The 15,718-nt window shown below is 35.7% G+C and overlaps 1 protein-coding gene across 3 annotated transcripts in view; it reads left to right on the top strand.

The window, feature by feature from the left end:
- SGCZ (sarcoglycan zeta) overlaps nucleotides 1-15,718 on the top strand; it is a 438,735-nt gene that overhangs the window by 362,083 nt on the left and 60,934 nt on the right. For all 3 annotated transcript variants that reach the window (XM_057420312.1, XM_057420309.1, XM_057420310.1), the window contains exon 4: nucleotides 2,327-2,414. In XM_057420312.1, coding sequence (XP_057276295.1) covers nucleotides 2,327-2,414 — 88 coding nt within the window. The remainder of the gene's footprint in view (nucleotides 1-2,326; nucleotides 2,415-15,718) is intronic.

Here is a 15,718-nt window from a genome sequence, read left to right as displayed (position 1 = left end):
TGGGCTGCTTAAATTGTTAGAGTTCTGCCCCTGGGTTTTCTTTCTTCCAGAATTTAAGAGTGCAACTTTATATTTGAAATCCAGAAACTAAGGAATATAGATTTAAGTTCTTAACTTCTTCATCCCTCTTTTTATCTTTAAATAAGACAAAGAAAGGAGAAGAAAGAAGGCTTGGCTCACCTAATTTTTCATTATCCCATACCTGAGAATTTGATATCCAAGCTTTTATTTATAATTAGAGCCTGAGCACAAGAAACCTGAGAATCTTGTTAAGTATTTTCCTAAGGTGAAAGGAAAGAAACATTCAGGTTAGACCATGGATAGTGCTTGGAAGTGTAAATTGCCAAACAGCTGAGCTGGCAAAAATAGGCATAGAAGTACCCTCCCTTGCTAAGGGTGAGATTATTCTGAGAAGACTCTTAGCAGAATACTGGTTAAGCAAGAGGGAAAAGGGCTCCTTAAAAACATATTTCGGCCACACAGCTCTCTTATCAGGACAACCTTCTTTCCCAGAGCAGCAGTTGCACGGACTAATGATCTTCAAAGGACCATAAGACAAGTGAAAATCAAATCAAGTGTTGAGAAAAAGGTCCTTAGCAGCTGCTTTTGTTGCCAGAAGCTCCCTTAATTGCATCACGTTTAGCTCAAACCAGTCACACTGAACACGGTGGTGTCTCACTGATAATTACAGCTTCTTATATAGGAAGATGGACAAGTGATTCTCATCTGCCAGATTCCATGATGCAGAGCTAATTGACAGGATGTTAGAGAGGTCATAGCATGGTCCAGCAAGAGATGAAACACATCTGAACTCTTAGAAATTAGCTCAGAATAATTTCAGACTTCCCGGGGAACTGATTGTCATTTAAAGTTAATCATAGTGAAAACAACTGGGAAGAGTGTTTTTGGCAGAGGCAAGGCCTGGATTCAAAGGAGTGAATTTTAACCTGTAGAAAAATTAAGTGCAAAGCTAATGAATCATTCAGGTAAAAATAAATCTTTATGTATGGCTCCTTAACTCCTTTCTTATCTTGTAAAACTTTCACGAACAGGAAGAACCAATATCTTCACATATAAACACAAAGTAGCCTATCTAACCTAATATGCTCAGTGCAGGATGCCCAGGGAAGAACCTAAGAATGAGTATATAATGATTTTCAGATTATTTTTTTTTTTTACCAGGCCCTTAGTCATTCCTAGCTAAGGCACTTTCCCAGCTGTTTTTGTCAGGTGTTTTACCTATGCTTAGTTGCCAGAAGCATTAATGTACCTAAGGTCTCGCTGCAAGCTTCAGGGGAAGTACAGTGTGGTATAAGGTGATTCTATGGAGGAAAGTGCCTCTGCAGTAGCAGCAACCACCAAATTTTCCCGCTTCTCATGTACTCATCACCTTCCAATGACAGCATGATAAGTAAGCTCTTTTTTTTTAGGCTGGGTTTCTCATGGCTATCTGTTGAAGCTCTTCCCTTTTCCCCTGCATCTGTCCTTCCCCTGGCGGGTGGATCTGGCTCCTCATTCTTCAGGAGGAGAATTCAGTTCTGTCTTCATTTCTCAGATTCCTTAAGCTGGCTGTGAACACAGGATATGCTTACGCATATATATGTAAACATTCCTGGAATGCTTAAATATAGTAGGATGCTGATAGCAATGTAGTCATGCTGCAAACTGACTCCAAAAATGTTAAGACTGTACTTAACGTCATACCATACTTAGCTTTGTTCTGCATCAGTTTGATCACTGATGAACCTAGGACAATCGCTAGTAGCACCTGTCAGGTACTACTGGTGGGTGGGTCAGGGTTGTTTGTTATAGGACCTCACCTCCCAGTGCTCTCTTTCTTTGCTTTTTCGAGAATAATACCTCTTACCTTCAAAGAAATGCATGGCTGTCTTTGTAAGGTTTTAGTAAGTGCAATCCTAACACTGTAGGTCATGCAGGTTAATAGAATAACGTAGTATAGTGTTGATTAAGTAGTTAGAAAAGTGTATGTTAGCAATATGTGGAAAAGGCTAACCAGGTTTGTATTAAAGTTTTTGAATTTGTAACTTTGTAATATCCTGAGGAAACAAAATGTATTTTGTATAAATTAAGTTCAGCTCTGATTTCTAAAGCAGGGATTCTATGCACAAAGATTTTAAGCTCAAGACAGCAATCTTGTTATTCTTTTACATAAAAATTTGACTTGTAAAATACTTTGTGAAATCATTAAAGAGGCTATTATGTTTGACAGAACTCCCCTCTCAGCATGCATGTTTATATTTAGCTCTAACTTAATTCTACCTCAATTTTTTGTTCTCTCATTTATTGTCTTATACATGTTTCCCAGGATAGCCCACTGGTCTTACAGTCTGACAGAAATGTAACAGTGAATGCAAGAAATCACATGGGACAGTTAACTGGACAACTGACAGTAGGTGAGTGTTCTTTATTGACTGTTGTGTACATCAGTTTAGATTTATGAATATTATTGCTGAATAGAAAAAAATTCATCACCATACTCAAACAAAAAAACAATGTGTACAATGGATTAGAAGAGCATGATTCAGTATTAGCTGAGGGCAGGGAAAGTAGAAATTCCTCCAAATATTTAAAACAGTTTAATGGAAAACTATAATCTTTGAGGTAGCTGTAACAAAACAAACTAAAAAAAAATAAAAATCAGCAAAACATGTTTCAATAACAGTTTTGGTGGGGAAAATAATTATCATATTCTCACAAGTTCTGTCAGTCTTCCATTGCTTCAGTGGGAACTGGTTTGCTCCCATTAGTCTTGCAGTGCAGCTGCATCAGCATATATTGCAAACAGCTGGAGTAGCAGAATGTAAAAAAAAAAAACAAAATAAAACAAGAATCCAACTGCTTTCCTGGTCATTACAAAATTCTAGTGGAAAATGATCATACTGCCAGCCCCTGTATAAAATGGTGGCAAATATTTTGCAAAATATAAAATACAGCAGATCAGAGTTCCAAATGAAATAGAAATAAAAAATCCTGTACTTATCTGTTCTGCTTTTCATGAGTTTTTTCCTTTAAGTTTAGCACGTTATGCCGCTTTTTTAGCACAAATCATACTTACTATATAAATAAATATGAAATAATATTTTTTATATTTTCAATACTAGGATAGTACTGAAGATATTCATTGCTTTTTAAGAATATTGGCCAGAAAGTTAGTACAAAGCAATGTTCTAGATATGCTAGAAAACAATATATATTGACTGGGAATAAGATGAAAAATAATACAAGCAGGTATGTCTAAGTTCCCAACAGCTGTATAAATTTGAGGAGACGCCCCTTAGACTCCGTGTTTCTTTGTTGTTGTTTTTTTTTTTTCACTTCTGGATTAAGCTGTGTTTTACCTACTCATGTGCCGAGGCTACGCTCATGAATAGTGTTAATTTAACTCTAGTTTTAATCTACACCGAGCTTTCAAACTGGCTGGAGATAGCTGCTTCAAGTTGTAAAAAATCTTTGGCAAGTGCATACATTGACACACCATCTGCACTGATTTCCCTGAATGACCACATCAAATGAGTGTGCAAAGGTAACCAGACCTGCTAGCAGATACAGACAGATGAGGAAAATTAAGCTAACACCTGTTCTAGCCATATTGTACTTGCCCAGTGTGCTTATGGAACACAGTTCTGTCTCTTCCAATAGCTCTATTATTAAAACCTTCCACTTCGGTTAGTAATTGCAAAAAGGTGAGGCGTCTATGGCAGACATTCACATTGACAAAAATAGATATGGTATTTTGATTGCTGACACCATTCCTGCTGAGTGAATCCAGCAATGAAAATGTATGTGAGTATATTGAGATTGACTTAAAGGCGTCACACTAGAGGTTAATATTATAAAAACATAAAAGGCCTGAAGAAAACATGTGTTCTTATGTTACCATCATTAGGGTGAACATCTATAAGCTTCTTGGTGTGCAGCTGGTGCAGAGTGTCTGGAGAGTGGAAGTTTGCTAGATTGCAATATTGTATTTACATTATTTCTTTTTCTTTATCCTCTTATTTTTCAGGCTGTATTGCCTTTATTCTTTCTTATATTAATAGAAAAATCTTCTTTACTTTTTATAAAATCCTCATACAGCACTGAATGCCTATTAAAATATTCCTTGTTACTGATTAATATTTCTTACTACAGGTACTCATATCTACCAGTGCCATCAGTATAAACCTGAACTATTGGTAATCAAGGATATTAACAGGCTCTTGAAATTCAGAATGTATTATTCCTGCCTTCCCTTATAAAAAAATTTCTTGTGCAAGGTAGAGCACTGAAAGACACATTTTTGCCTAGCTAAAACATGGAGATCTCTGCTGAGAGAAGGGGTGGGGGCTTTTCTATACCACGTTTGCTGACATCAGTAAATATTTTTTCCTGTTGTAAATATGGTCTGGAAAGTCACAGACTTGATAAAAAATGCTCTTTGTCCCTCCACTAGTGCTGCATGCTGAAGCAGTTATGTGTGTCTGCTGAGTGAAAGGGATGAAAATAAATAGTGGAGGAAGCAGTGAGAAGAAATTTTTAATATTAAAAAAAAGGAAATTATTATGCCTACTTAACAACTTTAAAATGTTCTTCTCTGTTAACTTCTTTGAAAAGTTGAATAATTAAAAATCCCAAAACAAACCAAAAAACCCAAAACCCAACACTACAAAATTTATATGCATAGCAGGGACATTCTGAAAAGAAAGAAGGATGATTGTACATTTAGGTGGATGACAATTCACTTCCTATACATGTAATACCATTGGCATTTTATCTGTATTTCAGAGGACATGCATGGTTTTACAAGGCAATAAATACGCTGGTCTCTTTGTTGTTTAAATTGCTGTTGATGTTAAATTTTATGTCAACTAAAATTTCTTTTTTTGGTGTTTGGAATTGTGCCATGCATGGGTAAGACAGTCTTAAAGAGGATCTGATTAAAACTTTAACTGCAAAATAATGTAAAGAATTAGGTGTAGGGCTGCGAGAAAGATGGCTATATGATCATCCAGGGAGATGGAAAAACTCCAGTCCGCTCTTGATAACAGGTATTCAATTCTGTGAGTTATTGTGCGAGTTATTTCTGTAAAGTACATCATTAAGACATCTTGAAACACATCAAAATCTAGGAGGAGTGAAGAAAAAATATGGTAAAAAAAAAAATAGCTTAGACCACTGGATGATTCAGTGGTTACATGTTTGAATGGTGTCAAGTAAAATTACGGCTCCAGGTCTTACAAAACCAAGGTTGCATTCATTACTATAGTACAGTGTATTTATACTGACACTGAAAATTGTACCAAGAGAAAGTCACATGCGTAGCAATGCTGTCTGTTGAGATCTACACCAACTGGGCTAAAGTGTTGGTTTGTGCTCTGGTCTATTCATGACATATGGTCAGGAAACTGCCGGATTTGTAACTGGATCTCCAAAAGGACTCCACAGCCTCCAGTTTTTAGACATGCTATTTAAGACCAACAAAGCAGATGTTAGGGTGGTGAGGCACTGGAAAGGGTTGCCCAGGGAGGTTGTGAATGCTTCATCCCTGGCAATGTTTGAGGCCAGGTTGGACAAAGTCTTGGGTGGCATGGTTTAATGTGGGGTGTCCCTACCCATGACAGGGGTCCTTTCCAGGATCTTAAGGTCCTTTCCAGCGCTAACTGTTCTATGATTTTATGAATAGCTTAAGCTCTTCTTTTGGGTCACTTTATCATTACTAAGGCTCTTCTCATTGTAACCTGTAATTTCTTTGCTAAATTACTTGCTTCGCTTATACTTTTTTACGGACTTTTTTGTACCTTAAATGGAATTTTTTGTTGAAAATTACTCTGTTGTCTAATATTTTCCTTGGTTTAAGTTAGTAATCAGTCCAGAGAATATTTAGATAACTCTCACAGAAAAATATTGTACCTTCTGAGTATACAAATTTTATAGTATTATGTTTCTTACTAAAGTTTTATAGTAAGCTAGACACTTTCCAAATATAGGAATATAAACAATTTATATAGGAGGTGAAAATACAGCTCATATGCCAGTCTGTGGTGCAGATCTATTGTCAGAGATTTTAAATGACAGTAATGAGAGGTAACTTGCCCTTTCTTAGTACAGGTTAGCTACCTTGTACTTATCTGCACAGTTAAAGGATGTCTTTCAGCTTCAGGAACACTGCAGAAGGTACAACAGAGTGGTGCCTGACAGGCCATATGGCTTTACGTCTCCTCCTGGCAAAGTACATGAGATGAGCCAAGAGACAGTCAGAAAGCGTGCCATGTTGCTCATAACAGTTGAAATGTCCAGCTGGAATCTGAGTCTCATCCCTTCTCATAATTTACTGTGCAATGTGATGTTGCCTCTGTTTATGTCTATCTAGTCCCTAGAAAAATCTTTTTACAAACCATCTGTGCTATAACAGGTTTTGTAATAGGACCTCGCACAAAATATACTGATATACTCTTAATGACTTTGTCTCAACTATCATGAGAATCTACTCACATTAATTAATTATATTGAAGTATGGTACTAGGAAAATGTGAAGCCCTGATAAAGAGTCAAAACTTCAACCTCTTGCCAGCACTTTGAGGGGCCTGCCAAAGGAGCCTTTTAGAAATTATCGTGTTAATTTATTTGAAATTCTTCCATGTTTCTCCTGCATTTCTTATCTTCCAACTGTAGAAAGCCTTTCGACTTGTTCGCTTTGATTCAGCATCAAGAAGCAGTAGTAGCTAATGGACTAGTAAAAAACAGTTGCAAACAACTCTTTTCTAGTTTTTACTTCTGTTTGTCTTGTAAGTTGCATCATTCTCTGTGTTAATCTGCATATGTACATTTGACATTCAGCAGTGGGGAACTTATTCTCTTGTGATTAGGCCTTTAATTAGCTGGACTAAATACTTTTTTATACATCCATTACATAATTAACTCATAAAATTATTAACCATACTTGATGTCACCAGTCATTTACAGTTCACTTGTGCTTGGGTAACAAGATCCCTTTGAAAGAGAGAGGTACTTTACACAGTACTTCAGGTGCATTTAGTCATTTAGGTACATTTTCAATTTTTAAGCAGTATCTTTCATGTCTTTATGATAATTTGTATGTTACGTGCAGACATAACACTACACCACTGTTTAATATTTGATGTACTCTATGGTGTAAAACACATCTTACATCTCCTTTATGAATTGCCTCAAGAAAACTGTGCTATAAAAATAGAGAAGGAAGATATTCCCCTGTCACTTATTAGGACTAGGTGGTAATTCTTTGTGGTAGGTATGGCCATTATTTAACCTGAAATCTCTTTCCTGAAATACAAGAGCATATAGTGTCAGTTGATATGTCAAGAATTAAAAATTCCCCCATGAATAAATAAAAATGCAAGCAGAAGTATTTAATATTTAAATTATGTACGATTCCCGTGGTGTTATTTCAGGGGCAAAAGTGCTTGTGCATTCTTGGTTCTAAACAGCATAGCAAAGAAAGTCTATGCTGTGAATATCAGATGCCTTGCTTTAACTATCCTCACTAGCATGTTATATATAATTTTCTTTCAATCTTAAAATCAGTTCTTGTTAAATTATTTAAACACTACATCGGTACTTCCAGAGCTGGGGTCTTGAGACCCCTTCCTCTTCTTTCCTCATTCAGTATATTTTTTTCTTCTTTCTGCATTCTTCAAACTCTAAAAGTTTTTGACATTTAAGACTTTTCCAAAGATCCAGGTTTTCTTCTTTTGTTTTTCTTTCCATCAGTCTGAGCTCAGGAAGACTATTTCTACCTTGGACACAAAGTACAGCTCATGCTAGTTTATATCTGAAGCGAAAGGAGAACACCTTTTGCTGTCTGTAACAGATGAAAAACATACTTTGTACTTTTATAAATAATCTGATATTTCTTTCTGTAATATTTATAACATAGACAAAATACATGCTGATTATTTTCTCCCTCTTTTTCTAAGTTTATACATCTATGTTTGGAGGTACTTGTCCTTGTACTTGATTTTGAAGTTTTTTCTTTCCATAATCTGGAGCTGGCTTGGAAAGGACAAGCACATGGAGGAAAAGATGCCTTTTTAAAGCCAGAATACATGTTCTTAAGTTTGGACCTTAGAACTCCTTTAAGGTATATGCAGCAGCTGGGGCAGCATGCTTTTTTCTTCTGTAACAACAATTTTGTTGTATATATTCAGCATAAATCTTACTTATCATTGAGTTGCTGTTATGAAATTGGACATTTTTTTCACATGTAGAAAGGTATAAATCAGCATAAAAAATTTAGATTGAACTTCAATTAAAAGGCTCTCTACTGAGAGTGGTCGGTCACTGGAACATAGTTCCCCAGGAAAGCGATCAGGGCTGTGCAGTGTCAAGCTGGTGCAGTGCTGTGTTTTGGTTTTAGTCTGAGAGCAATGCTGATAACACACCAATGTTTTAGTTGTTGCTAAGTTGCGTTTTACTCAGAGCAAGGAGTTTTCAGTTTCATGCTCTCCCAGTGAGGAGGAGCACAAGAAACCAGGAGGAAGCAGAGACAGGACACCTGACCCAAACTAGCCAAAGGGGTATTCCACACCACAGCACGTCATGCCCAGTGTATAAACTGGTGGGAGTCACCCGGAAAGCCCAGATCACTGGGTATCAGTTGGCGGGTGGTGAGCAATTGTATGGCGCATCAATTGTGTTTATTTTTTCCTTTTCCCTTTTTAGTTTTATATTCTCTTTCCTTGTTATTTCCCTTATCATAATTATTATTAGTAATGTTATATTTTACTTTATTTATTAAACTGTTCTTATCTCAACCTGCAGGGTTTAAATCTTTCAATTCTCCTTCCCATCCTGCTCAAGGAGGGGAGACAGAGGAAGAGGTGAGCAATGTCTATGTGGTACTGAGTTATCAGCTGGGTTTAAACCATGACAACAATGCTTTCAGTCATATGCTTTAGTTTTAGTTAGTCCTGTGAGGAACAGGGGCTTCTACTCAGTTATCCTTATGGGTCCTTTCCAACTTGAGATATTCTGTGATTCTATGATTCTGTCAAAGGGGTACAGAATAAGTCCATGGAGAGGGAGGAAGAGGGACAAGTAGCAGATCTTCCTCAGCCAGTCTACTGGAAACCAGACTTTGAGTGAAGCTTCAGGTCCTAGCTGCTTCCAGTTGGTGCTGGCACAAACAGCCAGACAAGCAGAAGCCTGGTCGCGTGTTGGCTTCCTGCAGAATAACCCTTGGAAAAGCAGCAGCTGCAATGCTCTTTTCTCGTGAGAAGGCAATAGTTGAAGTTCCATATCCTGATGGGATGTAGATGTGGCATGATGGGAAAAGGATAAAAGGGAATGCTAAATCAGTTTTTTCCAAGCAGTGATTGTAGGAGAGCAAAATTGCTGTGGTGACCCTGTGTAAAGGGGTGCCTGATAAGCCTCATCTTGGCGCCTTAGTATTTCATCTCAATGCTGACTTTGATTCCAGAGCATCTGCAGGGAGACTGGACATACACCTAAGTAGATTTCGATTACCAGCAGCTATTTTGCCAGCAGTATAGCAGTCCTGCACTTACTTTTCTGTTTTATAGGCTTTTTATTTTACCTCACTGTATTTTAAATGCAAGTCTAGGTGTTTCTATTATTTGTAGAAAATTCTGTTTAAGTTCTTAAATATTTTACCCTCAATATCAAAAGATATATTCCCCTCCTACCATACTGTACCATACCATACTAAACTATAAGCAGTGGTTGGATTTAATTGTAGAAGTAGAGTTTGAGTGGGAACAGGTCATTAGTAGTTTTCATGGTGGTGCTGACGCGTTAGTGTTTAAACATTAATCCATTGCCATCTGTCCTGCTGTTGTTACCCACACGCTGTTGGCCAATATAGACAGCATAACTACTACACAAATGTTCAAAGCAGAGAAATGATTCCCTTTTCTAGGAGAGAGATCCCAAAAGTGAAAGAAATAAACATTATTCCAAGGTATTTAAGTAGGATTTGAGGGATACAGCATACATCTTCAAGAGGTGGATCTAATTCCTTGGTTTTAGCTTTATCAACTGCTAATATTTAATTTAACTGCAAAAAACAGGTGCTGTGCATGTGTTGTGACATTCACTAGGCTGCTGCTGGGTGCTAAGCATTGTTAAATTACTTAGAGCATCTGGACCTTTAGCAAGTCCCTGGCAGGACATTAAGATTTTATTTTTGCTTCTTTTTTTCCCTAATGCCAGGCAGCTTATTAATATTGGTAAGCATATATTATTCTAATAGAAGTGGCTTAGGTGAAGGACAAAATAAAGGCAAATAAATGAGAAGCCGCTTTTAACTTAATCAAACACAAAACCATAATAATAAAAAAAAGGAAGTGAGATATTGCTGATGTTCTCCTTTACTTCAGAGCTACAGAGAGTACTTGCAAGAAGAAACTCAATAGCATGCTGCTGCTGTTAAAGATGTTGACATGACAGCAAAGAGATTTACCAAAAATGTGGGTGAGAAGTAATTTGTTTGTATACTTAGAGTGTTTATTCAGCTAAGTTATCTTTTAAAAGTCTGAGTTTTATCACTTACCTTACTGAGCCAGCTATGGGAAGTTAACCTGTTTCTATATATGAAAGAATTTTTTGTAAGTTCTGAATAGGCAGGCTTGGAAACATTTGTCTGTCCATGAAAATTATTTGCCCATAAAAGGTCATGAACCTCTAAGATCACAAGGTCTTCTAGATGAGTAGTAAGGCCAGGTTGGACAGAGTCTTGGGTGACATGGTCTAGTGTGTGGTGTGTAGTTGGTTTGTTGTGCTTCTTCATCAAGATCATTACATTTATTTGCCTTTTAATTATTTTGCTTCCATTCTGAACAGTATGGAGTTTCAAATTCCATATGATGCTCATACTAGAGATGTTTAATTGTGCAATTTGTAAATGGGCAGAGCTGTCTTGATGTAATTTTTCATGCACAGGATATTTAAAGGTATTTTTAATGTGGATTTTAAAAAATTCTAGTTTAAATATGCTCTGAAAATACCCTCTTTTTCCTTAGGTTATTCTTAGAGTAATAAATATTGCAGTTGCAGCTGAATTATGAACAGATGGCAATGAATTAATGATTAGCTGAATATTTTAAAATTTAGAATAGATTTCTTCCTGTGAATAAAAGCATTCCAAAGATCTGAAATTAATTAGTTACTGGGAATATTTATCACTCTAAATCACTAACATCAGTTATAGATTAAAATAATTCAGTGAGCACTTTCTCCAAATCAAAATTAAGGTCTACATTGCCTTTAATATAAGTTATTCCCACATTAGAGTCCTGTCCTGGGTTCAGCAGTAGCAGTCATTTTTCTCCTTCTTAGTAGCTGGTGCAATGCTGTGGTTTTGACTTTCAGCCTGGGAACAACGCTGATAACACCAGTGTTTTTAGTTGTTCCTCAGTAATGTTTACCCTGACCAAGGACTTTCTGAGTCTCATGCTCTGCCAGGGAGGAGGGGAAGCCAGGAGGAAGCAGAGACAGGACACCTGACCCAAACTAGCCAAAGGGGTATTTCATACCACAGCATGGCTGTTTTATTTGGAAAAGCTGTTTGTCATTCTTCTCTCACATGTATTGCCAAGGCACCTGGACTCTTTACTGCCTTAAAGTTGTCAGACACTAAAAAATTGCTGTCCATTTTGCTTCTTGGCAGAGAATGACAAGATGATTCTGACACTCACCTGTCTTTTAAGAAGGGAAAATTTGTTAATCTTCTGTTCCTAGTTTGGTGTTTTCTGGGTCTTCATTTGCTTGGTTTCTGTTTTATGGTTTTTGTTTGTTTTGGGTGTGGTTTGTTTTGTTGTTGTGGTTAGTTTTTGTTTGTTTGTTTTAACAACTTTTCTTTGTGGAATTTGCATATGAAGCCAGATGCCAATTTAGCATGTCTTTCTTTGTGGTGAAGCGATTCTAGCTGGCTTGCCATACTGCTAAAGCACAAGCTTTACAGCAAGTCTAGACAAAAACTCCACCTATGCTGCAGGTCTTGCCTCTGAATTTGTACGTTCATCTGCATCTGGGTTAGATACAAAATCATACATTCCTTTGAAGACGCTGCAGATTTCCTCATGATACTAAACTTTTTCTGTTACCATAAGATCCTACTCTCAAGGGCGTCAGTATAAGCTGTCAGTATAGCCTAGTGGTGTATTTGAAAGGTAGACACTCTGGGATTGATTCACATCACAGATAAAGATAGAATTTAAGTGTCAGCAGGGTAGGAATCTAAGGTGGATATCTTAATCTGTGAATTGAATTACATCTTCTGTGTTACAAGTAAACAATGAACTTTATTGAGAACTTATAATCAGAAGAGACATATATAGAAACTTAGAGCCCAGATCTGCTTGTATCCTGATTCTGCAGCTTCTGGCCCTTGTTCCACTGCCAAGGGCAAGGAGACAAGTAATTTCCTAAATGGATTATATTAAAATCCTGAGAGCTAGGCTAAGCCATCATCATCTTGTGCTATCATTATAGTGAATGCTAGTTGTTCAGAAATCTGCAAATGCAGTTCACTAATATACCAAGTAGCAGAAAATTATCATTTTCTGGTCATCAGGCTATAATTTTTTATTCCTTCCCTAGTACCCAGTGGTAGCCTTTTTTGTAGATGAATCCTGTATATCTTTTAATATTATTTTGTACATTTTTTTCATTGAATCTTTCTCAGATAAAGTGCCATTATATGAAATGTTAACAACTTCTGCATAGATAACTTCACCATATTTGTACTCATCAGGTAAAGCAGATAACCTGAGAAACAGTCACTTTGGAAAAATTAAATTTTTTAGTCATCCCTATTAGGATTGAATTAATTTTATTAAATTTGAAACTTTTTTTTTTTAATTTCTTTCCTAAGCAAACTTCTAATTACTTTGGGAGCTCTTATCTTTTTTTTCAGTCTTTCTGTCTCAAAATGTGATGAATCCATCATTTATATTAAAAAGTTTAATGTGTATTCAGAAAACTTTTAATGGGCTAATTTAGTACATTGCGAATAACGGTATACAATTTTTCTAGTCAGAACAGGTTATATTTGTAGTCCCTGAAAACCACAAAAAACATCTGGAAAAGCAACTTGTATATTTTTATGTATTTTTAATAAAATTAAGGAGGCAGAGTTATTATAGGTGAATATATAAAATACAAGTAAAAATATTTAAGTTGGCTTTTCATTTTTAGTGATAACTGGCCAAAAATGTTCAAAACGCATACAGAGTAGAAACAAATTTCAGAATGACTGCGTCTATTGCCTACAGAAAATATTACCAGTTAGAAAGAAAAAAATGAACTGCTTTACTTCTTAAATCTTCACAAAGGAAGATACATAACAGGTAGTAAAAAAGGCCACAGGGTAAAACCAGGAACGTAAAAGGTAAACAACAGTTAGATAACATGAATACTTTTCACTTAATTCAGTTTCAGTTCCAGCGGAGTTCAACTTAGAATGATAAAGCAGGCACCAGAAAGGTGTTATTGCAGTATTGGCAATTATTTCAGAGAGTATGCTGATGAGAGATAAGGTCTCAAAGGATACAAATGGGTCAAACATCAGATATGTTTTTAAGAAAAAAAAAACCCTGTGAGATTGTAGAGGTTTACCAGTAAGATTTTTTCAGTAGAATTTCTGGGAAATTTTTAGAACATTCAATACAAAGACTTAAAGTTTGACCTAAAGGAAACACATAGTGATTGAAACAGTTTTAGAAAGGAATAAATAACCTTATGATCTGCAAGTTATTCTGTTTCCCAAGGAGAAATGCAAAATTTCTGTTTTGAGTTTCATCTATGTAATGTGCTGTTCATTAAGCACAGCATCTAATCAGGTATCTTGTACTATGTATTGTTCTCTCTCTTTTAACTCTTATTTATTTTCAGTGGAATATGCTGTAAATAATATACTTCACTTATTTAGTAGACAACTTTGGATTTCTTTAAAGAGGTACTAGCCAAACAATGTAACAATAATCTTATAGCCTAATTCAGCTAACAAACAATGGAAACTTTCTCACTGATTTTGTATGGAAATGTAATGCACAGACTGCTTCAGTAAGACTCAGCTCCTGAAAGGTATATAATCGGCTTTGTAAATTATTTCAGTTGTAAAAGCCAATCACATCTCAGCTAAACATTCCAAAGTTAAGGGTAATGCTGAAAATGTGGAAAAGTCTCTTAGGGTTTAGTACTATTCAGGTTGCATTCACCATGAGGAGGAAAAATTGATAAAATTTCTATTCCCATTCACACTTTGGAGTACTCCAAAATAAATTAGAATTATAACGAATTCATTTGCATGAGCTGGATATTTAAGCTTGTTGATAAAGTTGATAGCTATACGTAGAATGTAATATAATATAGCTATTTACTGGTGTCGCAAAGAAAAATTCATGGACAATAGAGGAAAAAATCCACAGGAAAGATTATGCAGTAAACCTGGTAATAAAAAAATAGAAATTTATAATTTTGTATATTCATAATTTACCTTATATTTAAATATATTTGATTAGATAATTTAACAATTTACAGGTATTTCTTATGTATTTATATTATATGTTATCATATGTTAATTTTTTTTTACAATATATTTATAGTATTATGAGAAAAACCACTCATTGTACTTGCCACAAGCCTCAATTCATCTATCTAGTTCATGTTTTGACTAATTTAAATTTAATGAAATTATAAATAGAGAAAACATACTGTCTGAAGTCTTACACAAACAGTTAGGTACTTGGCATATCTTCCTTTGGCTTGTGTAGCTTTTTTATCTAAGGACCCATGTAAGTGATTAAGATACTATAGACAAATTTATAACCTGTCAACTGAGCTACAGGAGCAGATAATGCACATGCTTTTAGCCCTTACAGAAGCAAAATTAATATTAACTTAAAGTTCAAGTAACCTTCAGGAACCCATTTTACTTTCTTTCATCCATGTGTATTGATCATAGCTGATGAAACCTATGGATGGCTATATCAGATCCAAGGTCTGTTTAGCCGTGTAATTTCTCAAAGTTTCCAATAGAAAATACAATATGATAAGGATAATAGGAGAAAAAATACAGGTTTGTTCTTGTGTAGTTGTAGCCTTATATAGAAGTATCATGGAAAGTGCTGCTGCTGCAACCTGTATACAACTTTTATATATATTTTCACACCCGTCGTTCCATCATCAAGATGCACCAGGAAGGCAGATAAAGGGAAGGATGTATTCTATCCATTGCAAAGGTTATAGGCAATATTTTAGGTGTGTCTTTTCACTGAGTTTCTAGAAGTAAAATCTGCCTGGGAAATCAAGAGTTTTCCTGTGAACTCCCATTTGATCAAGTCCTAAATCTGTAATGTCACTAATCTTTTATAGATACCAGAGAGTCTGTAGATAATGAAGAAGGAAAAACCATGCTGCCACCATATCTCTTGTCCAGTTCAGGTGGTTCTACTTAATTTTCTTTGTTCATATGTATTTTTGTTATATAAATGTATATAACAAATATGTTGTATTTGTTATAATAACAAATATATGTGTTATATATGATAAGCTAACAATATCCCTATGCTAACAATATGTGTGGACAGCTGATATTACTCACTGTAGCCTGCTGATAAAAAAGTTAACAAATATGTGCAGTGCTTCTTCTGGCCTAGCACTTGCTCTGCTTCCTTTGTCTGAGTAGGTAATCATACTGATGGGGAAAACTTGAAGGTCA

This window comes from Pezoporus wallicus, unplaced genomic scaffold (genome assembly GCF_028554395.1).
Source record: "Pezoporus wallicus isolate ANWC-B61680 ecotype Strahan unplaced genomic scaffold, APGP_CSIRO_Pwel_v1 contig_5552, whole genome shotgun sequence".
Classification (NCBI taxonomy): domain Eukaryota; kingdom Metazoa; phylum Chordata; class Aves; order Psittaciformes; family Psittacidae; genus Pezoporus; species Pezoporus wallicus.
The sequence above is the reverse complement of the archived record's forward strand: the minus strand, read 5'-3'. Positions and strand labels throughout refer to the sequence as shown.